General features: G+C 42.3%; 2 protein-coding genes across 3 annotated transcripts in view; both read right to left on the bottom strand.

The window, feature by feature from the left end:
• lhfpl7 (LHFPL tetraspan subfamily member 7) overlaps nucleotides 1-4,377 on the bottom strand; it is a gene marked incomplete at both ends in the record, with an annotated part of 97,305 nt that extends 92,928 nt beyond the window's left edge. Inside the window, one exon of the mRNA XM_080014312.1 lies at nucleotides 4,147-4,377. Coding sequence (XP_079870438.1) covers nucleotides 4,147-4,377 — 231 coding nt within the window. The remainder of the gene's footprint in view (nucleotides 1-4,146) is intronic.
• Nucleotides 4,378-5,597: 1,220 nt separating this feature from the next.
• Nucleotides 5,598-25,455, bottom strand: akap10 (A kinase (PRKA) anchor protein 10). Of its 2 annotated transcripts, XM_080014163.1 has the most exons (15): nucleotides 25,251-25,455; nucleotides 22,451-22,498; nucleotides 21,182-21,373; nucleotides 16,807-17,289; nucleotides 16,109-16,207; nucleotides 15,462-15,546; nucleotides 15,167-15,290; nucleotides 13,613-13,749; nucleotides 11,182-11,326; nucleotides 10,253-10,420; nucleotides 9,694-9,803; nucleotides 9,128-9,210; nucleotides 8,012-8,064; nucleotides 6,810-6,902; nucleotides 5,598-6,702 (listed from the first exon to the last, which is right to left on the bottom strand). In XM_080014163.1, exons 1-15 carry the CDS (start codon nucleotides 25,270-25,272, stop codon nucleotides 6,697-6,699), a joined length of 1,848 nt encoding a protein of 615 aa, XP_079870289.1. In that variant the 5' UTR covers nucleotides 25,273-25,455; the 3' UTR covers nucleotides 5,598-6,696. The 2 variants fall into 2 exon arrangements, with proteins under 2 accessions (XP_079870289.1, XP_079870290.1); XM_080014164.1 differs by lacking the exons at nucleotides 5,598-6,702; nucleotides 6,810-6,902 and adding an exon at nucleotides 7,096-7,187.
• Nucleotides 25,456-26,082: the final 627 nt, after the last annotated feature.

Here is a 26,082-nt window from a genome sequence, read left to right as displayed (position 1 = left end):
TACCTATTGTACTGTATGTAGCATACTGTACCGCATACTGTATCACTGTTCAGGGTTGTTCGTGATGCCGTATTGCTGCGCCGTACTGTTGTATACTGTGCTGTATTATCCCAAACACTACCTCACACTATTCACATTCACATGCCACTTTAAATGCACATATCTGTATATACATAGGCATATTCCTTCAACCTATTCCATTTTATTTCAATTTATTTTTTATTGTATTTTATTCTATATATTTTTTATCTTATTCTATAAGTATTCCACTTACTGTATTACGTTTTAGGAGTCAGTTAGTCGGTCTATTAGAAAGGAATTTTCTACTTTTTATTTTATTTTATTTTTGTACTTTTTCCTAGGACTTATTGTGTGCTATCACCGGGTGCGTTGCATTACATTTCACTGCATATATGTATGGAAGTATGTATATGTATGTGACAAATAAAAATCTTGAATCTTGAATCTTGAATCGCCAGCGGGGGGCCAAGTTAATCCAGCTGCGGTCGTTGGCTGTGGGCAGCGGCAGGGAGCCTGTGAGCCGCTAAGAAGTTCAAGTGAAAATGTGTCGTGACCGACCAGAGCCGCCCTTCACCTCCTCCACCCGCATCCTAACATCCAACCTGGAAACGGCCGCACACACATTTTAGGTGTGCCCCGGTGGAGGAGTAATCAACTCAGCAGCACGTTGCAACAAATGAAGCAGCGGAAACAGCAGGAAAAGCTCATGTTCAATCTACTCAGGCAGAGAAATCCTTTTTAGAAACTCCAGTGGACGGCTCATCCGCTCGGCGTGGGATCCCTTCCTCACTCGGTTTGGAGCAATGAGCTCGCCGGGCAGAGCTGACGGCGGAGACGACACGTGTTAGCCCGAGAGTGAAGCCCAGCGTGGCCACCTCCTACTTTCAGAGCCATTAATTAAGGAGAGGGACCCATTAAGATTTCATCAAGTCGGCTTTATCACCAACCACTCCTCAATAATGCAGCCGCCGTTCTGCTGACGCTCTTCATTTCCAAACTAACAACAACACGCCACACACACAAATACACAAATACACAAATACATTACGTCAATGGTTAAACAAAGTATAGCAAAGTATATTATGTATGTGTATGTGTGCACAGACTTAGGTAAACAACACACACAAAGACAAAGCCTAAATTGTCCAAACCTACAGGCTGAGTTCCCCGATGTGCTCATGGAAATCTATTCTTGTCCTGAAACAGGAAAAGAGGATTTGAAGCCTCAAGTTTGGCTTTACGCTCGTTATCTTCTTGGAAGGAAATGGAGTCCGTTTCCAAATTTGAGTTTTGGTGTGCTGAAGCCTTGCTCAAATGCAATTGCGGAACTTGAAACGTGGTCCCCACATCCTCTAAATATGCCTCTCCTTACACTTCATATCATATCGTCTTGACAATAACAATTTTCAATACCACAACCAAGACACCCATTAAAATAAGTTACAGTCTTGTGTCATAGGTGTATTGACTACGATTCCTAGTGAGAAGTTTTCTTTTTCTATTGACTTCCATTTGGTTGGAGGGTTTCTGAAGCAGCCCATTACAGCAGTTCAAGCAACTGCAGTTTAACACACACACACACACACACACACACACACACACACACACACACACACACACACACACACACACACACACACACACACACACACACACACACACACACACACACACACACACACACACACACACACTAACCCAAGAGAGGGCGTGGTCATTAGGTTCCATCTGACTAGGGCAGCACACTTCCTGCGACCTCAGCGCGAGAGGCTTTTGCAACTTTTTCATGACAAGCCGACTGGATAAAAAATATCTTGATATTGATCATTTCACAATGTTTGGGGGAAGAATATGGGCAATAGATGGATGGATGGATTGAAAAATGCACTAAACCCAGAAATGGAGAAATTTGCCATGTCCAATAAAGTGAAGGTTGACAATAAAATAAACCTGACAGTAAAACCCAAAAAATTAACTAAAAATAAATGATGAACAGTAGAAATGTTGCCATGTACACTAGACCTAACCATAAATATCAAATATAACCTATAAATTGACAAAATCACTTATTTTGTGCTTTCATAAGAGGCTTAAATGTGAGAAACAGTGAGATTTAGGACCGGATCTACCATCAGGGTGTCCTGGGGTGCGCACCCAGGGGCCTAGTGTGCCAGGGGCCCCGCGCATGTGCAAAGAGATTAGATGGGGAAGTCCCGCTGCTGTTTGATGGGATGTGATGGCAAATTCCAGAAACCAATGTTCCCAGTGTTATGCAATGAAATCAAGCATCATTATTATGGGAGCATGAAGCCAGCCGGTGTCTCCCGCCTCACTACATCCGTCCGTCCGTCCGTGGGCGACTTGCTGTGCAACAGATCAAATCCTGCAATCCTTCCTCCATCACACCACACTCTAAGCACAGCAGAGGCCTGCAGTCATATCTCACTTTACAATGCCAATTCCCCTTCATCCATAAACCATGACACAGAAGCAGCCGGAGGTCCAGGGGGTTTTAGTGGATTGCTGTGGGGCTCAAAAGTCCACTAGCTGTCCTAAAAATGAAGAACCCACAACGTCATGAACAACTTGAAGAAATGCCCATAATGCCCATAAGCAACTTCTCCAAGGCTCTGCTTGCCGGGATTCTAACAAGCTCAAGGAGCGTAGCAGGGGGAGCGTAGCACTGTTTTCTGTATAGTATAAACAGGTATGAATGTTTGGACTAAACCATATTGCATAATAAAAATCTTCTCAGATTTGCGTAGCAGAGTGAAAATAATAATAATAATAATAATAATAAGCTTTATTTGTATCGCACCTTGCATACACAACATAGATTGTGTCAGATTGTGACAATAAGAGCAAAGCAAAATGCATTTACAAATCAGAATAATAAAATAATTAAAAGAATGAAATAAACTGACCTCAACTAGACTAGTATCAAAGACTTGATACGAGCCCTCGTCTCACTGCATCTGTCGTATCAGACGTTCATCTCATCACTCGCACGTTCCTCTGTCTCGGGTGGTGCTAACCCGGCCAACGTTCTTGCAGAGGTCACATCATCTGCCCGAAGCCGACGCATCGCCACGTCCACCGTCCGTCTGCCCGGCACATGTGACTGGTGGAATCAACCCCTTCCCACCGAGGGATTCTCGCCCCGGTTCTACTGGGATCAAAGACGTTTTTCCTTAAAATCCACACATGTACAGACGTGGTTCAGGGCTCTGGCTTATAAGCATCGTTCAAAGACGACGTGTTTCTGATCAGCCCGAGCCCAACCTGCCCCTGGGGGGGCTCGGACTGAGGGAGGCCCTTGATTTCGATGTGAAATGTGGGTTTGTGAAGCCTGTGATTAAGTATAAATAAACTTGACTCCTCCAAAGTCTCTACAACAGGTAAAGGTCATTATGGGCTGGCTTACTTTCAGCTCTGTGGGTGCAGTGTTCTAGGCTGATAAAGTTGGAATCATCAAGCAGATGAAACAACTTTTTGTTTTTCAGTTGGCCCTCACATCTCTGCTATAACGACAAAGTGTTATTTTACAAATGAAAACATTGACTAGATTGTCTCTAATATCTGAAGACTCAACTGCAATTGATCCCAGCTCTGTGTGCGTGTGTGCACATATATACATACATGCATACATATATACACATACATACATACATACATACATACATACAAATAGGGATTGCACACATATAGATGACAGCTGAATTTGAATAGTTTAATGGAAATATTTTTCCCTCAAATCATTCCAGGCCACATTGAACCCCTCTGTGTCCCACATCCAGCCCACGAGCCACATCTTTGACGCCGCTGGACCAGACTCTAGACCTCAACTTAAATGCAATTGACTCATCCGTATCTACGCTAATTGCACACTTACACATACACACCTGAACGTGAGGACATTTAAGCGTGCCCCAGAATCCTCCCACGGGCCGGACTGCACCCCTCTGCGGCCCCCATCCAGCCCGCGGACCCTACCTTTGACACCATCATCATCATTGCATATTGGAGACTCTCCAAAAAACACAAAGCTCGGCTGTTGTCTTTCAACAAGCATCTGGTCCCAGATGACCCGGGTCTGGGGGGGGGGGAACCAGCGTGGGTCCGTACCTGCCAGGACCAGGACGGGATCTCGGAGAACCTGCCCAGTCCCCCGAAGGTGTAGCACCGGTACATGCGGTCCGGGGACTCGGAGCAGTGCCACAGCAAGCCGAAGCTCACCGACTCCTTGTTCTTCAGGTGCTCCTTAACGATCCACGCCGGGGAGACGAAGCTGAAGCCGCACACGGCGAGCAGCGCCGCGGACAGCAGCGCCCAGAAGCAGCCCACGCAGCTGAACATCCTGGCGGGGAAGGAGGGCGCGAAGCCCGGCGACGCACCGAGCGAAACCCCGGCGTCCTTCTGCTGCCGCCCCAGGAGAGAGAGCATCGGAGTTCGCTGGGTGGAGTTAACTTGGAGCTCCTTTCCCCGACACCCGGGGGAGGACGAGTGCAGCCCGCCGCGACGTCAGGACACGGAGATGGAGCGGAAAATAAAGGAGGAAAATCCAAGAGGTTGAGCAGCGGCCACAGCTCCAGAGAGTTGTCACAGCCTCACCCAGACACGGGGATCAGATCGGGGACCAGATCGGGGACCAGATCGGGGACCAGATCGGGGACCAGATCGGGGCTGGGCTGGCATGATGCAGCCCGGGGTGCAGAGCAATGTACTTTGCATCGCAAATTATATGAAATTAAAAAGATGTATTTTTTTAAGCATTCATTTGGGTAACTCCCCTCGTGTTCCCCGCAGGGTACAGCTCCACCCTGGGTGCGCTGGGCAGGATGCAGCCGCAGACAAAGCAGAGGTGGTGCTGGGTGGCTGCTGGTGGGCGTTTCCTCACATCACCGGAGGAGTTGAAACCCGGGATGATCAGAAAAGTAATAGAGTAGTTTAGTCTGTCTTTTTTTTTTTGTCAAATAAAAATGATCAATGTTTTTCAACACTCTGCTGCTGCTGCTGCTTCTGCTGACTCGAACCTCAATGGGACTTCACTTCAATAAAATAAAATATGCAATATAACAAATAATATATAATAATAATATAATAAATTGAGGCTTTTTGCTGTTTTCCCCCTCGTCTTCCCGAATGTAAATGATATTTAAAAAGGTTCTTCTTGTGCAGCAGATGTTATTGTTTAACCGTTAAGTTGAATTGGAAACTCAGTGTTTTTTTTTCTTTTTTTAAGATGTTGCAAAGCTAAACATATAAAAAAAGTATAATAATTTGACTAAGGACCACGAATAAATTCATAATTTTTGGTTAAATTCCAACTGATCAGATTTCTCATCACTTGACTGTTTCAATAACCTGATTAACAACACTGCCCCCAGCTGGTGGACAAGGGCACTGCCTTCCCTAATCTATAGGAAAATACATACTGAACACAGGCTCAACATAATCAATATAGTACTGACTAATTACGACAACAAAAAAAGATTTCATAATATATGTATTTAAATCAAACACAATTTAAATATTATAGATTAGGAAACACAATTTAAATATTATAGATTAGGTACACATACATTTTCGGAAAACATTAGTGGTACATAGTACCAAAAGGTCTTTTCTGGTTCATTTCCAAGTCTCTGTAAGGCTGAAAAGGAATAAAACTGTTAAATTCACCCATTACACTTTCCAGTAGAACAGTCTTCATTGAAATTTGTTTCAATGACACAATACAAACAATCACTTTTTATAAAAAAAAAAAAAAAAAAAAGAAACGAGCTAATGTTAATATACCTGTAGAGGGTAAACCAGAAGTCCACATACATATATAGAGCATGACACATGGTCTGGAGTTTCAGTGACAGAACCTCCGTAGCATCAGTTCCTCTGGGAGTGTGTTTGTTTTTCGACACTCTTAAAGTTTGGACAAGGTGCGGGGAGGTTGCTACAGGTACTTTTGGAAGTCAATCAAGCCACTTCCTGTTACACTATAACCTTCCAGGTCTTTAAACGGTGCAGAAACGGCCATGGGCATCTGTGACCAGCCACCGAAACACTGCAGGCGTAGCTTGAAGGAGAGCTCTCGCTTCTGCCAGAACTGTACAAACCAAATAGCGGCGACACTCATTCAGCTCCGAGCCTTTTCAGGGAATTTTTTCTAAAAGTCGAGAAACGGATTTTGTTTTTGTATTTGTTTTTTTTAAAGGTAGGCGGGGAAAGAGGGGAAGTGCAATGAGAGGAGGAGGAATACTTCCAGAGGTCCTCGGGTCAGCGCTTTCCTGTCGCTCCAACACAAGACCTCGTTGTGGAAGTCTGGAAGATGTCGCTCTGCAAAGCCTCAGCATTCTGTTTCAGGCTCCTCCAGCTGGCGGCCGATTGGTCACATGGTCCCTCGGTGCGTCATGAAGTTCAAAGAGTGGAACTATGTAGTACTTCAAGTTTACTGTTTGTCAGTGAGTGAGCAACAGCTCAACACACACACACACACACACACACACACACACACACACACACACACACACACACACACACACACACACACACACACACACACACACACACACACACACACACACACGGTGAGTGAGGGGTGTGATAATGCTTTGTTCTCTGCGTTCAGCCTGCTTCCTCTGTCTCCAGGAACAACTGTCCTTTGGCTCCGTAACGAGGTCATAACTGGAAGCAGAAATGGCATTTATAAAAAAATAAATAAAAAAAGATCACTTCATTGATAGTCATTTTCATGCATGTCATTACAAAGGCACCGCATCAGTTCCATGTACCTTGGTGGACTTGCCGGGGCTGTCGTGGTTGGACTGATGGGCCACATCGTTGACGATCATCTTGGCAATCTTCCAAGCCATCTCCTCCTGGGCCTGAGCCAACAAACAAGCAGCAGGTCATGGAGGTGCCAGGAACAAGAACAACATCAAGGCAAAACAAAACTCTTCAGGCAAGAAGCCATGTTGACAAGAAGCCGAGCAAAGTGCTTCACCCTTCAGCTTTCTTTTCAAGGTCACCTCCTCACTGTTGACCCCTTTCCACCAACGTGAAGCGAGTGCTGGTTCTGGTTCTGGTGCTAGTGCCGACTTGAGAACCTTCTAAGAAGCGGTTTGCTTTTCCACGTGAAAACCAGGCCCGAGAGCCACGTCACTACATCACTGTAGACGTCAGGGTGGAAGACAATTACTATTATTATTATTATTATTAGTAGTAGTAGTAGTAGTAGTAGTAGTAGTAGTAGTAGTAGTAGTAGTAGTAGTAGTAGTAGTAGTAGTAGTAGTAGTAGTAGTAGTATCGCTTATGCTTTGTAATGAATAGTTTTTTTGTTGGGTTGGGTGATGAGTGGGACTGAACAGGATAAATGTCTATGTAAGCGCTGAAAACAAGTATAATATTATTATTATTTTAATTGTGGTGAAAAATGGGACATTGGTGGTAAATGTTAAAAACCGGGGGCAGGCAGGCTCAAACCCCAGCGGTCCAGAGCCCGCAGCCCTGCCGCTGCCGAGCCAGCTTTCTGGATGTTCTATTGGTTCTACTGGTTCTATTTAAATATATCTCAATAGAACCAGTTTTCCGGGTCCAGAGCCGGTTCTTTTGCTGTCGAAGCAAACAGGAAGAACCGGTTCCAGATCAGACATCGGCACCGAACCGGCCCTCCAAATGCCTTGGTGGAAAAGGGGGCCTGTGTTGGTGGGAACACAGTGAACAGACTTGGCACCGAATACACACGACAGCGGAGTCAGGGGAGATTCAAGACAACTAAAGGTCCAACGAGCATCTTTAGTTAAGATGACGTGGGAGGCAACCTCACGTCATCGATTCGGGTGGTGCAACAGGAAATATGATCAAGACAAGGTGAACAAGGTTACAAGATGGATTCAAACAGGCGGCATTAACAGCACAACCCATGAATCTCCATGGTAATCACTCTCCAGGTAGATCATCATCATCATCATCTTTATCATCTTGATGGTCTCACCTCATCCGAGTTGCCTTGGACCCATTTCTTCATGGCTAGAGAGAACATGGAACCTGAGTAAAGAAAACACAGGCTACTTGAGTCATACACGGGGAGAGGGTTAAAGTGGTAATCCGTCAGATCGGCCATGTTGGATAATTACACTACACGTCCACTTTCGTTCAACATTTAGGTTTACCCTTATCTTTCAGCTCTATTCTAATGTTCCCGTACTTCATGTAGACCCAGCAAGAGTAGCCTGGCTGACATTTTTGACAGTTATTTTGGTGGTTATTTTTGACCTTCGGACTCCTTCAGCACCCTTAACAGGATTCCTAATTTAGGATGATATTCTTAAGTTAGGAGGCTTCTGTAATAGTCAAACCCTTATGTTTACATAGGATTGTCTGAAACACAGTTAGGGAACATAAATTGTGATGTCAAAGATCAAAAATATCATTCTAAACGGATATAAGAGTGAATTTCAGACTATGTAAATCTCAGTAATGTTCACCTAGATAATAAGTGGGAACAGGTCAGTCATCATGATAGTAATGCAATCCATGTAAATCTAATCAAAATGGACATGTATTCACACAAAAAACATTGATAGCTACTTGAAGAAAGAATAGCAACTTGACCCTAATCCACCTGAGAACTTCTCCACATGAAACCACGCTGAGTCTGTCCTGACTTACTCTGACTCCCTCCTCTCTGCACAAATCATTCCTTTTTAGAGGCGTCCACGACGAAAAGTTAATGCTCCCTGTTTTGTCCGTTATGCTCCTGAAAGACAACGGCTTCTGTCTGAGCCACGAGATCCAGCTGAGAAACGCACAATGGCTGCCGGCTTTCTCAAACATTCCTCAGTATTGTATTCTCTTCCCAAAAGGAGAGGCTTTCTAGACACAAGAAGCAATGGAGCTCTTCCAGCTCACGAGGAGGAGGCTCTGACTACAGAGCCATGATGCTATGAAGAGAATGGAAACATTCACAAGGAGTGAGCAGATATACAGTAGCTGAGGTCAGTGTGTGTGTGTGTGTGTGTGTGTGTGTGTGTGTGTGTGTGTGTGTGTGTGTGTGTGTGTGTGTGTGTGTGTGTGTGTGTGTGTGTGTGTGTGTGTGTGTGCGGCATGCCTTTGGATTTCTTCACGTCCGGCTCCGGCTCGGCCTCCCTTATGAATTGTCCGAGCTCGTTCACCTTCCCAAACGTCATTCTCCTGAGCAGAGAGACAGAGGAAGAGAGAAACAATTTCATCATTGTCTCTATCTTATTATATGTTGTGTATCGTCATTTTTGTGTACATGTCTTGTTATGCTTTGGTAATATAAGAGTTTGTGTCATGCCAAATAAGAACATTTCAATTGAATGAGAGTGATTTCGGTAAATATTTACACAAAACAAAAACATAAAAACAAAGCACAAATATGAATTGGAAGCAGCCAACTTACACATATACTTCAGTATACGAGTTATGATTTCACGCACTAATGTTAGAATAGGCATTAATATGTACACAAACTAATTGAATCCATAAATTGTATGGATACACATCCAGGATTTTTGACCCTTTCACTCTCCATACACAAACTCCCAATCGCAAAAGAAACGCAAAAGGCAGAATTGTGCATTACATCAAAGATTGTATTTCCCAACGGCAAGAATGTGATAGAAGGAGCCCTACTGGTGGTTTCAAGCTCACCCGGCATAGGGCCGCTGGTAAAGGGACTCCGGGTCCAAACTGGACACGTCCACGGTGATGGCTTCATCGAAGTTCTTCAGAATTTTCACCGCTGCCTTTTTGGTACCTTGCTGTAATGGAATAAATAATCACTTTAATTCACCTTTTAAAGGAACTTGATGAGCTGAAGTGTGTAGGACCCAGTCTGTGCTTGTGGTTATTTTCTGTTTTATTCGGCACCATTCACCAACAGTGTGCCACACAGTTTGTCATATAAAATTTTAATAATCACGTATATTTAACTTTCAAGGTAATCTGGTTGTGCCACAAGTACAATTTAGCAGAAGTACCAGTAATCAATTGTATTCTGAAAATGCTGTACTCCCTCCTTTAAGATACAGTAGGTTAGCAGGTGGACATATCCAAATAAAACAGCAGCTTTTACGGCTAAAAAAGACGAGATGAACTGCACACGAGCACAATGATCCAGACCTTTCATGCAGCCGTCTGAAAGCATTTCTCTGATGTCCAACGAGAAGGGAAAACTCTAAATGTCACCGGACGTCGGACGCGGGGTTACCTGAGCCTGAGAGCCCTCGCCGGGCGTGGAATCCGAGCGGTCTCCCTCGGCGGGGCCACTCTGGCCCGGAGTGCTAGCGTTCACAAACTCATCGGCCCGCACAGAGTTGATGAGGTCGCTTAGGTATTTGTAGTAAAGGTTACTGGAGAGGAAGCCAGGCATGTATACCTGGAGGGATCGGAATGACAGCACAAAGGTCTGCTCGCTTTGTTGTTTATTTTGAAATATAGGAGACCTTTATCTAACATTCTATCAGTCGATTGATAACTCAAGGCAGGCCACCGCTTGTAATGCAAAAACTTTAGGGAAAATCTAAAATGAAAGGACGCAATCTTAACCTCATGCCACTGATCTGTACTTTTTAAATATCAACTTCCTGTGAAAGAAACAATGTCATAGAGCTTTGTGGGATGTCTTTACGGTGGTAATAATATGACCTTTAGCATTACCAAGCCTAGACACATCAATGAACATGAATCTGTGAGCCCCTTTTTGATTCGCTGGTGTACTGATAGTACAGGTAGAAATGTTCTGCTACTGCAGCTACGATGACATTCTTTTTTTTTTTTTTTTTTTTGAAAGTCAAAAGAAAATGTACTAAGTGGTCTCCAGGAATTACGGAGGAGCGGAGGGAGTCTGAATCTGCCGAGCCATCCTGTAGCCTTACTGGAGGATTAAAACCGGAGTTTAAGAAGATCAAGTCCTATTGAACTACTATTGAATTTTGCATATTTAGAAGAATGAAAGCAGGACTTTCTTCTCCTTCAATAAAATTGTTGTGTGAAAATCCACTGACTGATAGTATTAATTCATATTTTGGTGCGTTTCCAGATGTTCCTTGAGAACGGAGAAGTCCAGTTACAAAGTGTGACAGCTACTGATCCAACAAGCAGAAGCCCTTAAGAGCTGAGGATGAGGAGGTGTCTGACCTTCTCCATAGTAGTCCAGGCTTGGCGGAGGGGGGTGGTGAAGCAGTCGGGCAGCGGCCCCCCCTCCCTGCAGATGTTGGACTCTATCTCCATCCGCACAGTGTCGCCGAAGCCCAGAGGGTTGGTGGCCTGGAGTGAGAAGTACCTGGAAGGCGACGGCGTTGAATCACTACATCATACTGACTTTGTTTTCCAATCTTCTTTTTAGCACCCAAAATTAAATGCATGTGATGATACAATTTTTTTTCAGTAGTTATATTTTATAGAGGTTGCGAATATATAATAATATTGCAATAATAAGACTTAAATATAGCTGGCGGCAGCAATACACCGGGTCCAGTTTTGTCACGTTGGGTACTTATTACATTTTTTCCGAGCCAGATTTTGATGGGATTTTGTCGTGGCCGACAAATTTCCAGCATCGGGAACCAAATATGGGCGAATGGGCGTCTTTACCCCGTGTAGTGTGACATAATCGTGACAATACTGACAGAAGATCTAGCACGTCAGATTATTTTGTGTTTTCCTGCCTAGTCTGACAAATCCTGAAAAAAAGCTGTTCCTTAATGTTGACCAATAGGATGAGTGCTCTCTGGTGCACATATCTGTAGCAGAGGGATCCGAGTCCTTCTGGGAAGCATGGGGAGAGGGTGAGGTGGAAAATGAAACCGATTTAGATTGGACGCTCGTTGCTGAGACAGATTGTCCAAACGATCGGATCGACACTGGAATGGGGTCCACAGTCACTATTCTTTATTTAATTTTTCTTTTTGGAACACAAGACCGCTAGCGTCACACCTAGCACTTCTGTAGTCGTGTTTGTTGATAGTAGAGACCCTCCCCCCGACGACCTATGAACTCGCCCCACACCCCCAACAACATATGAACTCGCGCAACAATGATTGGTCGGGGTCATACTTGTAATGTTGCCAGTCTCCCAACCAAGACACGGCACAAATGTATGGCCTGTCCGATCCCGGCATAAAACACATCATTTCTTATGGACAGTTTTCGGGGTTCTGTGAAACAAGTTAAAATTTTTCGAGTTTACCTTGAACGCAGCATCAGCTCCTCTTGTCTGTCATTGCGAACAACTGAAATACTACAAAAAGCAACCAAGTCTACACAGCGCAACTCTCCGAATGTGATGACCACCCAGAGAACCGGACTTATATAACATTGGATGATGAAGACTGTCGCAAAGCGCTACGCCCCTCAAACTAATCAAGGTGCGCCAACGAGCTTCAATTTCCTGTAAATTTGCAACGGAAACGCCAAGGTTCCAATGAGACCATAACCATGTCTCTGTATACTGAGGGTTCCTTGTATAAGATACTTTCAGCCTGAAAATACCAAGCAGATTAATAATAATAAAAATCAGAGCAGGGCTGGACCCCTAAATGTACATGAATATACATGATGCATTGCTTAAAGGTTGATGGTTTTTTTTGGTAATGATGGATCATCACACCCTCTCCCCCATTTTTTTTGTGTTCTAATTGCTCTGTACTTTTTATGTAACCATATATGGTCATGTTACTTAGTCCCATAGCTAGTGCCATCTTGTGTAACATCACAAAAAGTATATTCTCTGTGCTAACGTGCAGGTGCGCACAATGTTCCCCGGAATTTCCCGAACATGATGATCTTTGTTGAATGTCAAACTTGTGTCACTGTTCAGCGTTTACGCTACCGTACTGTTTTGTGACTTATGCCAGTAAAGGTCACCACAGAGACTATACAACCAGCCCGCCCCAGAGATGGGCGCTCTTTCCATGATCAGACTACCTGGTGCATCGGGGCTCTCTCCATGACCAGACCCATGGTGCATGTTCTTAAAACTTTGCACCAGTACTTAATAAATGGGTATCTTCTAACCACTGTCTTTGTCAAGAGTCGAGCTGTCCAGTCAAAACTAAATTAACCATTAAGATGCAGTGTGTAGAATTTAGGGGAATCTAGTGGTGAGGTTGTGGATCACAACCAGCTGGATACCCACCCCCTCTATGGCGGTGCAACATGGCGGCCTCCGTGAATGAGACGGTGGCCGCGAAACATGCAAAAGGCCCTCTCTAGAGGTGTCCCTTTGTCCCTTCTAGACTACTGTACAAACATAGGAGTCCAACATTGTGGCCTCCGTGGAAGCGTACCCGCTCCCTATGTAGATAAAAAACATCTCATTGTAAGATAACGCAAACACAATGATCCTTATTTTCATGGGATGATACACGAATTAAAACATACCTATGAATGTTATATTCCATTTCTGCCAAGTCCTTTTCATAATTTCTCGCACACACCTTTAAATAACTCAGCTTTTGAGTTACAAGAAGGTGTCTTTCCCTAATTTCACAGGAGCTAGGCTAGTTGATCCACTATAGCATGCAGGACTGGAGGATCCTTGCAGACATCCACAGGGAGGAAGGCTTACTTGTCATAGAGGATCATGGCGTCGTTTTGGGCCTCCTGGCCGTCGTACTGACCCTTTTTAGCCGCCAGCTGGTCCTGGAAGTTGTCGGCCGCCAGCCAGAACTGGAGCACGTTCATCGCCTCTTCCTTCTCCATGTACTGGATACGAAAAGGACCTATCACTCACTGGACACCTTGCCTTGTATCAGTTTGACTTTTCTAATAATAAAATGGTAGACCTGCCAACCTTGGAAAAATATTTGGAGGACCACAATAGTGTAACAGGGAGTCTCTGTGGCGTTTGGGTTACTGCAGCTAAATTACTTCAGTTATTCACACCGTAGCGTCTGGCGACGAGACTCATCACCTTGTATGTGAGCTACTATAGCTAACTATATATACAAATTTATCTAATTAAGATATACTCCTTGAAATGCCTCATCTCGTGAAGTTACCCAACATGTTTACCAACTAGAGATACACCGATTGCAATTTTCTTGTCGATTCCTATTTCGGAATTTTTTATTTATTTATTTATTTTTAAGTCTGACGTGCTAATTCCTATTTCTTATCTGCTGTACCTAGACGACAAATACATCCCATGATCTGATCACGCTCACGTGATACGTACATACGTACTACTGCTGCAATTTTCAGTGACCATATAGTGAGATTGCAGATTTTGACACTGTTTATTATTGTTCATTATTGACTATGGAACAATAATAGAACATGAAACTGTCACTGAGTTCCAATAAAATAGAATATGGGATGTCACCAAGTTTCAGTAGAATTCAACCTGGAACTCTCACTGAGCTTTATAGTAGGACCAACATAAAACTCACATGGAAATGTCCACTTCAAACTTCAAATCAACGTCTTTCACTTTAAATGCAAATACACATTTATATTATATTTATATGGCACTTCGCAAATAAATTGCATTTTACAACTTGCATTTTTACCAGTACAGTACATGAGCACAGTATTGTGTGTAAATGTGAGCAGCACAGACTCTGAAAATATACTGTATCTGACACTGATTGGCAGCTGAAAACCGACCAATTCCGGTCACCGGCCGATCCATCGGTGCATCTCATATTTTAAATGTTAACATTGTGGTCACATTTTTGCGCTTACATTTTTTTTTATTATAACTCTCCCACTTCCCATTTTACCTCACAAAGCAGCGTTACACCTCGGTGGGTAATAATGTAGCGCTCAGCGGGCTGTGTATCGTGGATGTTGAGAAAGAGGAAAGGGAAGGGAGGGGATACACAGGTCTAACATCTGGTCCAATCCGACGGATGTAGTTTAAATACCCAATAAATGTACAGTATTGTTTTGTATGTATTTATTGATTTATATATATAACGCCATATATATATATATATATATATATATATTAATTTAATGAGTCCATCAATTGTTTGCGTATTTTCAGCTAGCATTTTGTACATGCATATTTTGACTAAGAATTGTGTGTTGGTTGGCAGGTCTGAAATGGTTAGTTCTGGTAAATTGTGGATTTCCATAAAAAAAGCTACGATTTATGGGAAACTATTGAGCCACTCACCTCAGAGAAGTAGAAGAGAGCCGACTCGCTGAACAAGATGTCTGCCAGGAAGACTGAGCCACTGGTCAACACCTCAATCTGGTATTTACAGAAGTGATGACTTCGCAGGAATTCAATAAAGTGCCTGGCAATTATAGAGCAGACGAGGGAAGGAAGAGAAATACACACAGTAGCAGCTGGATGAGTCAATGTCCAAAAGAAGGTCGGGAGGGGTTGCACTTTAATCTTTGTGTCCGAACATGGCGTTAAGGGAAACCGCACTGCCCCCTGGGATATGAGAAGACAAGAAACTCACTGTTGTTCCAGGATGGCAACGACTACAGACTGTGCAATGACGAAGCAGTTTGGGTCCACCAGCCCATCTTCTCCACAAATCTTAGCTTCACAAAACAAAGACAGAATATTCAGCGTCAAAAATCACAGAAAACGGATAAATGATGTGTGTTCCCTGTGAGACGCATGAAACGGATTCTGTTTCACGGGTCGCAAACTTCTGTGATTTGACATAATCCCAAATAAAACAATTTGACAAAGAACCAGTAATGACATTTTCATTTCATTTCATTTCATTTTCATGATATCATTATGCTATTGACTGGTTCCAATTCTGTAGAATATCATTTGACCTCTCTCAATCTTGATCATATCATTTAGCTAGTGTACTCTTGTACTTTGAAAATAAGTTGCATTTGTCAGAGTGTCAGGAGGGAGAAAAATCTATCTTTTACACACAAAAAGTTTTTGTGATTTTCTTAAGAACACTGTATTTAAAAGATGTAAACTAAGTGCACATAAAAGGTTATGAGAACAAAGATGAAAATACATTCATTCACATTCAGTCATTTCACACAGTGAAGAAGTTAGTTTTGTGATTTGGGTCCTATTAGGTACTGAACTCATACACAGTTTTATGATAAAGCAGTGAATAAATATATATTTTACCAACGATGTCGTTTCTGATCTGTTCTGTGATGAGAATGGGCCTGGCAGCATCTGGAGAGATGAACTTGGTAAAGATGTTGACGGCATCCCTCTCAATACCTGAAAGACACAAAGGGATGAAAATCACCATATATGCTAAGGACCGGCTTTCAATTAAAAGCTTTTTTTTTTTTAATATACTAGAATTGTCAAATGAATGCTCATAAACTAGTGAGATATAGAAATTTGGCACAGGGAACAAATTATTTTGATAGTATCGTTATAGCCTTCACAAATATTACACAATCACAATTAATTGTGATAATCCTAATCATTTGGTAAAATTGTTGGATTGGGATATGTTTCCATCCCGATTTAAGTGCAATTTTAAGTCAATGTTAAAAACGTTGCAACAAATAGAATGTGGATTAGGAGATTTGTGTTTTAATTATTTTTTTTTTTTTTTCGATATTCAGTTCTATTAAATGTCTATTCTTCATAAGGTGGGTGTGTATTTTACAGAATTATAGGACATTATCAAGACAATTAAATTGTTTATCTCAACTATTTGTATATTGTAATTACAACATATAAGTATCGTTGCAATTCAATCAGTGCTGTAGGCTAAAAATCCTCAGAGTATCCTCCGAAAACGATAAATCACCTCATGTCAAAGGGAAAGTCAGAAAATCAAAAAAAAAACAAAAAAAAAAACACACTCTTCATGAGTTTGTCAGAGAGCTCTTTCAGGGCGCTGCTGGACGGCTGCCTGTAGGGGGTTCCTGTCCTGGAGGGGGGCTGGCTGCTGGGGGTCTCAGCTCGGGTGGTCACGGGGGTCCCGGGCCTCTGTCCCGGGTCTGTGCTGAAGGAGCCATGACGAAAGAGCTGGAGTGTGGGGGCCGTGTCTCCGCCGCCGTGGGTCCCGGGTGCGACAGGCGTGATGTTGGCGTCCAGGGAGGTGGGGACGGGCTCGGCAAGGGAGCTCTGTTTGATGGAGTTGAGGCTGTGGGCTCGGACTCGGGACCAGCTGGTGGCGCGGAAGTTCTCCGCCTCCAGCCAGAAGCGCACCAGGTTGTCAGTGCCCCGGGTATCCATGAACTGGATGTAGTAGGGCAGCGCCACAGTGTCCCGCAGAATCTGGTCCACAGTCTTGGAGAGGCGGGAGCGGGTCTCCTGCGTCAGGTAGTTCACGCTAGAGCGCCCTGGAGCGTAAAAGTAAACACACGTCAGAGTAACTAATCCTTATGCACACACAGACACAATATGTGACCCACCGCAGATTTTAGGTACTTTTGGTGCCGTTTCACTTTTTTTCACGTCATTGGAAAGTGGAGAATCAGAGCTTCTAAACAAGGTGTCACTTGTGCGAAATCAAGCAAATATTTTAAAAACTATGGCTTGTTAATGATGAGGATGTGGCAAACTGTGTTTCTGAGATAATCACCTCCAAAGTTTTCCGAGGGCTCCGTGTCTTGTTTACGGAAGTGACTTCAGCATTTCTTAGTCGCGTGTTACGACGCCTACACAACACTCAAACCAGGTGTGTGTATAAAACACGTAAGATTTAAAGGTTGAACTCTATTAAAACGGTTTCACATTGTGACTTCACATCACATGGAATATGGAGGAATGATCTTCACCTGGACGCTCACTTTAAAGGAAACCATCGATCTGCGTTGTTTAGTGTCTCGGTAAGTGAACTGTGTTTCCCCATGTCATCTAACGGGAATATTAAACTCCACGGTTTAACATTTATCTACTATTTAAAAATCTAAATCGGCTTTGAAAATACGTTGAGATAAAAAAAAATAAATAAATAAAAAACACAAAGTAACACGAATCTGGAAAGATCTAATTCTCCTTCTAGAAAGCTTTTTTTCAACTAATTTGGTGGCTCATGGTGATTTTAGAAATGCGCCACAATGCGGGTTTTGCTGCGGTGGGTCACATTTATACTGTATATATCAGGCACTCCATAAATATTAAGACACTGCAGACCTGATGCAAACTCAGAGACCGAGGAAAATAGATGGATCTTAAAACAGGATTTGAAGGTTCAGTAAAAGGTACAAAGGTAGAGAATGTTACACAGCTCGGGGCAACAACAGAGAATGCACGATCACCTTTAAAACTTTAAAGCGTGGGATGTAGGACACCTGGAGGTGGAATATGGGCAGAGGAGGTCAGAAATATAAAGTGGTGTGTCAATCCAAGCTGTGCTTAAAAATGAGAAGGGTTTTCGACCCTTGTTCGATGTTCATTTAATTTCTTTAATTTTGTAAATTAATTAATTTAGTAACTTAAATTAACTCATCGATGTAATACTTTGTCTCTTATAACACACTGAAAGCCTGAGAAAATATAAATGAATTATATGATGAATTATAATTATTTTCATTATTATCATTTTTGCTGCTGATGTACATCCCATGATAGCCATTTTGTCGAACCATTTCAAATATTCTTATCAATATAAATATTGACAACTTACCTCACATTCATAATATCCTCAAACAAAGCACTGTCTGTACTGCAGCTATACAATGGACCAGTGTTTCCTTTACCAGAACTAACACAACGGGGGGCGCTGCCCACTAATCCCTCCGTCAACAGCGAAATATGAAAATTAATAGAAAGAAAGTTCACTTTAGGCTACAAGTTTTGATATTGTATTATTTGGACTTTACAATATTATAAATCCATACAGGAGAGTTTCAGTGCTGTTGACTACAAATGTCGTCCACTCTCTGGCAATTTGAGGTTCACAGGACAGCGGCTCATGACACAGTGACTCCAACTTTCCAATTCAATATTCCTTTCCCATGAAGATCGGAAAGGTTGAAAGTTCTGAGTTGAAAGGTGACTCTTCAAGAGTTGACAATTATGATAATTTTGTTCAAAGAAAATCCCATATTATAATATTAGAGCGAAGGCGAGAGTGGGAAAAAAATACCTTGTGTTCCTTTAAGGAACATAAGAACCACAGCACACAACAGTAGCCTCGTTGTGTTGAAATAGAGTTTCCATGAAAAGGAGTGACCCACGCAAAAACAAAGTCCTCTTTTCTTAATTTTGTAACAACCTCACAGCCCCGTACACAACATTCTTATACCTCCTCCACCAAATATAAGAACATTTCTCGGGTAAACACTGAGAGACACCAGAGCTGGGAAGCCGTTGTGCTCGTTTGTGATCCAAGTGATGTTACACTACGTGAGACACTTCTGATTAAGAGTCTGGTCAGATATGGGAAAGGTCACACAGCGCAAGACGTCCTCTGGAGGCCGTGAAATCAAGCAGCATACATCCCAATCAGATTATCAAGACCCAACGTCTTGCGGTTTATTTGCATGATCTATCAAAGCTAATAAAAGGTCTGTGCCCATTGTGGGCACAGACCCCATGTGCTCTGTCCCCATGCGTTATATTTGCTGCCTTTCCTGCATCCTTTTATGCATTCCTGTAAACATATAATATAACGGCAAGTTGTCAAGTCCATTTTAGCACTGAAGTAATAAAAATGGATTGCAGATATTTCACACCACGAATCGAGTGTAATTTGTTGGTCTGTATAATCAGAATGATGCGTCGTATTAATTGACATTTTCGAACCTCCTCAGCCAGCCTCTCTTTGATCTGCTCCATTTGGCTTTTCACTGTTGGCGGAAATGAACCGGAAACAGTGGAAACACATGCAGGAAAAAGCAGACCAATCACAGCTCTTGCGGTGTTGCGCCGCCCCAACGGCTACATGTATATAGCTGTAAGCCCTGAGTGACAGTGGCGGCTGCTTCAGTCAGAATGCCAAAGCTGACACTAATTTACACCCTTCCTGTCTCTTACAGGCCTCCTTCCATCTCCTTCCTGCTACCAGCGTCAGGCCATCGGCTTTAAAAAATATATATTAAAAAAAAAAAAAAAAAAAAAAATTAGAAAAAGGAACAAAAACAAAGAAGACCTGAACAAAATATGGCATTCAGAGCACCCATCCAGTAGGCATCGGCAATCGTGCAAAATTTCAATACATTACGTTCTATGCACCTGGATCCTTTCATGGTGTTGTTAAGAACAGAAGCACTCAAAACCAGTTGCAGTTTCTCTCTTGGGCGTCAGTAAGCCGCAGTATGTTAGTAAACGTGAACGCGTTACGCAATTTCATACAAAGTTCCACAAAGTTTTGTTTTTGATTACCTGTGGACATTTATTTAGTTGATACCTTTTTTTATTTAAGTGCACTGCAGAGACAATGCAGACAATAACATTAGTGTAAAATAAATGTTAATTTAAGTTCAGCAATTTTGTGTCCCATTTGTTATTATTATTAAATTGTTGTATTTTATCAGATGCAAAATGAACAAACAACCAAAAAACAAAAAACATGATATCGGCATTATTTATTGGCCACTGGCCACCCCACTCTTTACATATTGGCTTCGGACATTGAAAAACCGATATCGGTCCACCACTAACCTTCATCTCTATTTCCATAGATTGGTATTGAATTTGGTATTGTAAAAGTATTGTTTAGGACTGGTATCAAAATATTGGTATTGATTTAAGTCACAGCCTTAGCAGTGGGTAGCACTAGCTGCAACCACAAAACACTTATTTAGGGCTGAAGTACATGAATTCAGTGCACTCCGATTTTTCTTTCGACCAAATGACCGAGCAGTGACCCTGAGGCCTGCGATGTGCATGTGGTCCAAAGGGCAAACTAATGCATGAAACAGTGCCAGCGCCTGGAAGATTTATTCACAGAGCGCTCATCGCTCGCAACATCCAGTCGGCAATTTCAGCCATTTCAGAGTCCGCTGCAACAGGAGCACGAGCAACACAGCAACAGCTGAAGGTCAACCAACTGAAAAGATACAAGAAAGGGCTACAATCCAACTTTTTTCCACCACCAGCTCTACTTTCGGCAAGACACCAAATCGCTAGAAGTTCCAGTGGAACTTGTGCTCCAACCTCCCTAGAGGAAGGCAACACAAATGGAAAAAGTATTTTTCCCCAGTTAATAACAAGTTATTAACATAACTGCAAAGTGCAAGTGCAAACAAAAAATTTAATATTTTACCACAAAAAGATCTTGCTTACCAAGGTCACCGAAGTGGGCCGCCTCCATGTGACTGGGCTGCTTCTTGAGGATGGCGGTGCGTCCACGGGCGAAGGAGTCCATGTTGGCGGAGATGGCATTGATGGCCACGTGGCTCGGCCCCGCGGCCTCCTGGATGGCATGGTGGTTCCTTTGGCCCAGCGATGGAGAGTGAGGGCTGGCGGGAGCAGGGCCTTGGGGAACAGGATGCAGAAAGAGTTCATTAAATAAGGGACCATTCAACGATGTCAAACAGCCAGAGAGCCTGGGGCTGGAGTCGTTTGTGTGAAGGGGAAAAAGGTCTTTTGACAGAAGTGACCGTCTCATGAAAGAGAACAGAGTTAGAGTACAGGAGCCGAGGTGTGTGAGAGGTGCCTTAAGAACAGACTGCTCATTGTGTGTGTGTGTGTGTGTGTGTGTGTGTGTGTGTGTGTGTGTGTGTGTGTGTGTGTGTGTGTGTGTGTGTGTGTGTGTGTTTGCATTTCAGAAACTATTAAGTGAAGTTAAAAAATTGAATTTTTAACTTGAAAAGCAGCCTGTCGCACAATCTTATCAATAAAACCTGAGTTGCCTTTATATGGACTACTGATTTAGAAAGTACATGTAAATCACAATGCATAGAATCTCTAATATCAAATAACACAGAATATTTCAATACTCAATAATATCACCATTAAAGTACTGAATTCCAATATCTAGCCATCCGCATCAGACACAGTTTTGTTGTGTAAATTAATGCTAATGAATATGAAGCAACATTTCTCAGAATATCTGGACTTAAATAATGAAACTTGACATTCAGTCTGAATTAATAACCATGTAGTTATTAGAGTTAAATGTAATACTTTACAATACCTTTTTAAGACAAATGTTAATGAGGTTTTGGATACATTTTTGGACTAATCCTTGCTCTTATTTAATTAAGTATTGCAGGTAAGTATAAAGGCAAGTACTAGATATTTGGTTAAGGCCAAAAGAAGTATTATGTAGAAATAGGGAAGGTTATGAACTAGATGATTCTATGAGCTGTTATTAGAACATCAGAAACGTTGACTCAATATGAAATTTAATTGAGATCATTTAATTACTTTTAGGGCTTAATATTTGTAAAACTGAATGTAGAAAACAAGAGTTTAGGATTTCAGGATTCTTTAACATGGAACTTCCAAGATACCCAATGAACGTTCCATGTTATCTCCCAGCATTTTACAAACAACTCCTTCAAATGAAAAGCTTTCTGTTGATCTCTGCAGACATTGCGCTGTACCCACCTCTATTGACTTTAGCATCTGTTGGTCTCTCAGGCTCTTTGCTTTTAGCTGTGGGAGGGAAGGCGGAGCAGCGATGTCATTGGAGAGCGAGAGTATTTGGACTCAACAACACAAGATCTGTGAGCCACTTGTCATGCCTGGGATGCATTATGGACTTAAGCATATGATCATACAGTGTGTCTGAAAAGGTAGTAGAAAAGCATGCATCAAAACAATGACCAAGCCAGGATATGTGGATAACTAAACTATGCAAACAAATCATTACAATAGAGGCTGATTTCCTTGCTATCTGCATACGAGATCGAGGGCAAGGGAAACGTGCCTGTGGCCTGAAAACAAAAACTCAAAGTCACACTTGACTTTGGCCTTTGGAGTCAGTTTCCAAGACTTTAGACCTCGGACCATCAGTCCAAGTGTGCAAGGAAGAGAAAACCGTGACTGGATATATTGGTTTCTACGAGAATATTTATCACCTGCTACTTACTGATATACATTGTGAGGGAGATTGATTAATATGGATGACTGGAAAAGAAGAGACATTTAAGTTTGCAAGGTATCTAGAGGAGGCCTGGGATTCGAGGTAGAGAGCACTGAAGGCAAAGTGCATTCTATTTCTCTTGTATTTATGTTCAGTTCCATTTTTGGCATTTTGCTAAGGTATTTTATAATCCCATGCGGTCCCAAAGTCCCAAAGACTGGTGGGCCACAAGATGGCATGACACTTCAATAAAGGATGAATTAATGTTAGGGCTACATCATAGCTAAAGACTGAGTTATGTTCACTAAAGACTGATAAGTTTACAATTTACTGTGTATTTATAATGGAGAAACAGACAATTAGTTAGCTCGTTAGTAAATAAGCTTGGCGCGTATCAAAAATGTATTTTACCTGATAACTTAAAACAGAAAAGACTCATTTATTACACTTGTGTGACAAAGCACTATTCGGTTCAGGGTTTTACCACAAGAAATCATTAGAACACAGTATCTATTCCTTGATGTGTTGATGTCATGAAGGCCTTAAGCATTGTGGCATTTGGTGAATGGGGTAGGCCATTTAATACCCTCACAGAGAGAAGGGGGGAAATGCAGCAGGCGTGTACATGTGAGAGGTGGAGACGGAGAGGAGGGAGGGAGGGAGGGAGCTGGAGAGGCAAGAGAAATGGTACTTATCATCACACACAGACATTTTGAATTAAATTAGTACACTTGGAAGCTTAAATTATTTGGACAGTGTGGCAAAATTAAAAGCACAAGAATTTGCTGGATAAATTATCTGGACAAACAGAACCTAACCCTTGGTTCTTCACATTTCCTCTCATCCAACTCCAGGATCAGTTAAGAATTCCATTACATTTCATCTCACTACGACAGCACAACCTTTCTGAAGCTGGTGCTAGAAGAGGGCTGAGTGGTGCTTTAATATTATTGTTTATTGTATTTCAGTGGAATTACAGTCACAAAACCACTATATTGTAACTATTATCCTCACCTATAGCATAGATTAATGGTGATAAGATGTGACACAAAGTTGCTCCTGGTTTGAGGTCTGATGTATTTGAAGGGGTTCGTCCCAACTTTTCAACGCATTCAAATTTGAAAACTACTATTTTGATATGATGTAACACTTTACATCACCTCGTAATTACATAGAACTGGGACAACTGGATCCTTTAACATGAGATTTTCAGTATATAAGAATATGTAGTGCTAACAAAACAGTTATGGCGGCTTAATTACAATCATTTAACACAAACACACAGTTAACGTTCTCAATACATATCTTATTGTGCTCCTTCAACGTCTTGGTCTAAATTGATGGCTCACACACTGACATTAAGGATAATATTTATAATTTTATATGAAATGCATTTTTCTCTTTAGTCTCTCTATTTCAATGTCTTCTATTGATGTTAAGAGCTTTGAATTGGATGTATGGTGCTATACAAACAATAGGTATTACTATTTTATTAAATTACACTATCGCATTCATTGTATTAAACAAGCTATTGATTCAAAAAAATGTAAGAAGTATGTACAAATTGGTTCGTGAAGGGATTATATGTTTGAGCCGCCTTTTTGGTTTCACTGTGGCCCGAGTAGCTGGCGTTAGCGTTATGCTGCCTTCGTGTCACGTGTGAATCACTGACTTTTTGCTTTCGGAAGAGTTAATTAAGGCTGTTTGACACGGCCAGAAAGCGTTGTACACCAAAGGGGAGTATAGCCCACATAAAATAATGCCAATATACAATAAACCTCAGAAATAACAATGCAGAACAACATAACAATGAACAACAATGACCCTAAAAATCAACCCATAAGCAATGATAATTCGCACTCTGTTAAACATAGGAAATGGTGCAACTTGCAAACACATACAAAATAAAATCTCTACATATAGTCAGTCACTGTGTAAAGTCCGATTTTTGTTATCGTTACAGCCTATGTATTATACTGGCAACATAACACTATTTATCATGCCTGCATTGCAGGGTGTTTGGGGCTTCAAGGGGCAGAAGTCGGGGTACAAAGCACAGAGGTTAAACCGACGTCAACGGCATTTCACCTATCGCAAGCACGACTCTCGTATTTCCTGTGTGACTTGAATGCAGCACAAGGCCACCGCTAAACTAGCTTAACAGTAGCGAGAAGACGCCACTGAAATCTAAACGAGTTTGCGGATTTCCGTAAAATTCCGTGACGTTTGCCTGAACGGACAGTTTCCTCGCGTCGCTAATCAAACAATACGAACTATTAAAAACCCAACACGCTGGCGGACGCTGGCGGACGCTGGCCTCACCTTTCCTCTTGAAAAACGACATGGCGGTGCTCCGGCTCTGTCCTCAGCTCAGTGACTCCATGCCGCCGACCTGCCGGTCCCCTCATCCAAATCCACCCGCTGCGTGCCTCGGAGCGAAACAGATTTGTTTGCAGGTGATTAAAGGACTGACAAATCACGATTTTCTCCAGTGCAGAACCAGTTCGGTGGCCATGTTGTCAATAAACGTCCCGCTTCCGGTGCGATGCGGCAGCAGCATTGTGGGAAATGCTGCGAAGTAGGAAAGGAGCAGCAGGGGCAGCGTCCTCCATGACGGCGCTGCCCCTGCGCTCGCCTCACACTCGCTGTCATTTAGGCTTCCTGCAAATTCTTATGATTATGTGTCAGAATAAAACAATGAAAAAGAAAATGTTAAAAAAAAAAAAAAATGGAACCTTACAGCTGTAATTTTAAAATATTATTTTATACAGTTTCTGCTCAGCCATTATATTTGTTATTGTTTGTTGTTGTTGTTGTTGTTGTTGTTGTTGTTGTTGTTGTTGTTTTTTTGGGGGGGGGGGGTCAGCCTTCAGTTTATTTCAAAAATAAAAAAAGTGTTTTTCCACACTTTATTTTATTAATTTATTATTGCCTATTTGTTTAGATGTGTACTTTCTCTCCGGGGATGAATACATTCCTTTTCTGATACCATCTAATGTAGCCGACCATGTGGGTCTGTCTGAATTATAAATGATGGGAATAATCACACACAATCACAGGGTTATTTTGGTATCAACACCACTTTATTTTCTCCAAGCCCCTCACTGAGCCGCTGTTGAACTCCTTGAAGAGGCCCACGCCCTCAGCCTCTGCC

Source organism: Zeus faber, assembly GCF_960531495.2.
Source record: "Zeus faber genome assembly, chromosome: 14".
Classification (NCBI taxonomy): Eukaryota; Metazoa; Chordata; class Actinopteri; order Zeiformes; family Zeidae; genus Zeus; species Zeus faber.
This window is presented reverse-complemented; position numbering and strand designations above follow the sequence as displayed.

Coding starts and splice junctions, on each gene's coding strand:
- akap10 (XM_080014163.1), bottom strand. CDS start 25,272: ATGTCGTTTTTCAAGAGGAAAG. Junction 15,291..15,461: donor GTTGCCATCCTGGAACAACA/GTGAGTTTCTTG, acceptor TATAATTGCCAG/GCACTTTATTGAATTCCTGC. Junction 11,327..13,612: donor GCCATGATCCTCTATGACAA/GTAAGCCTTCCT, acceptor GTCGCCTTCCAG/GTACTTCTCACTCCAGGCCA.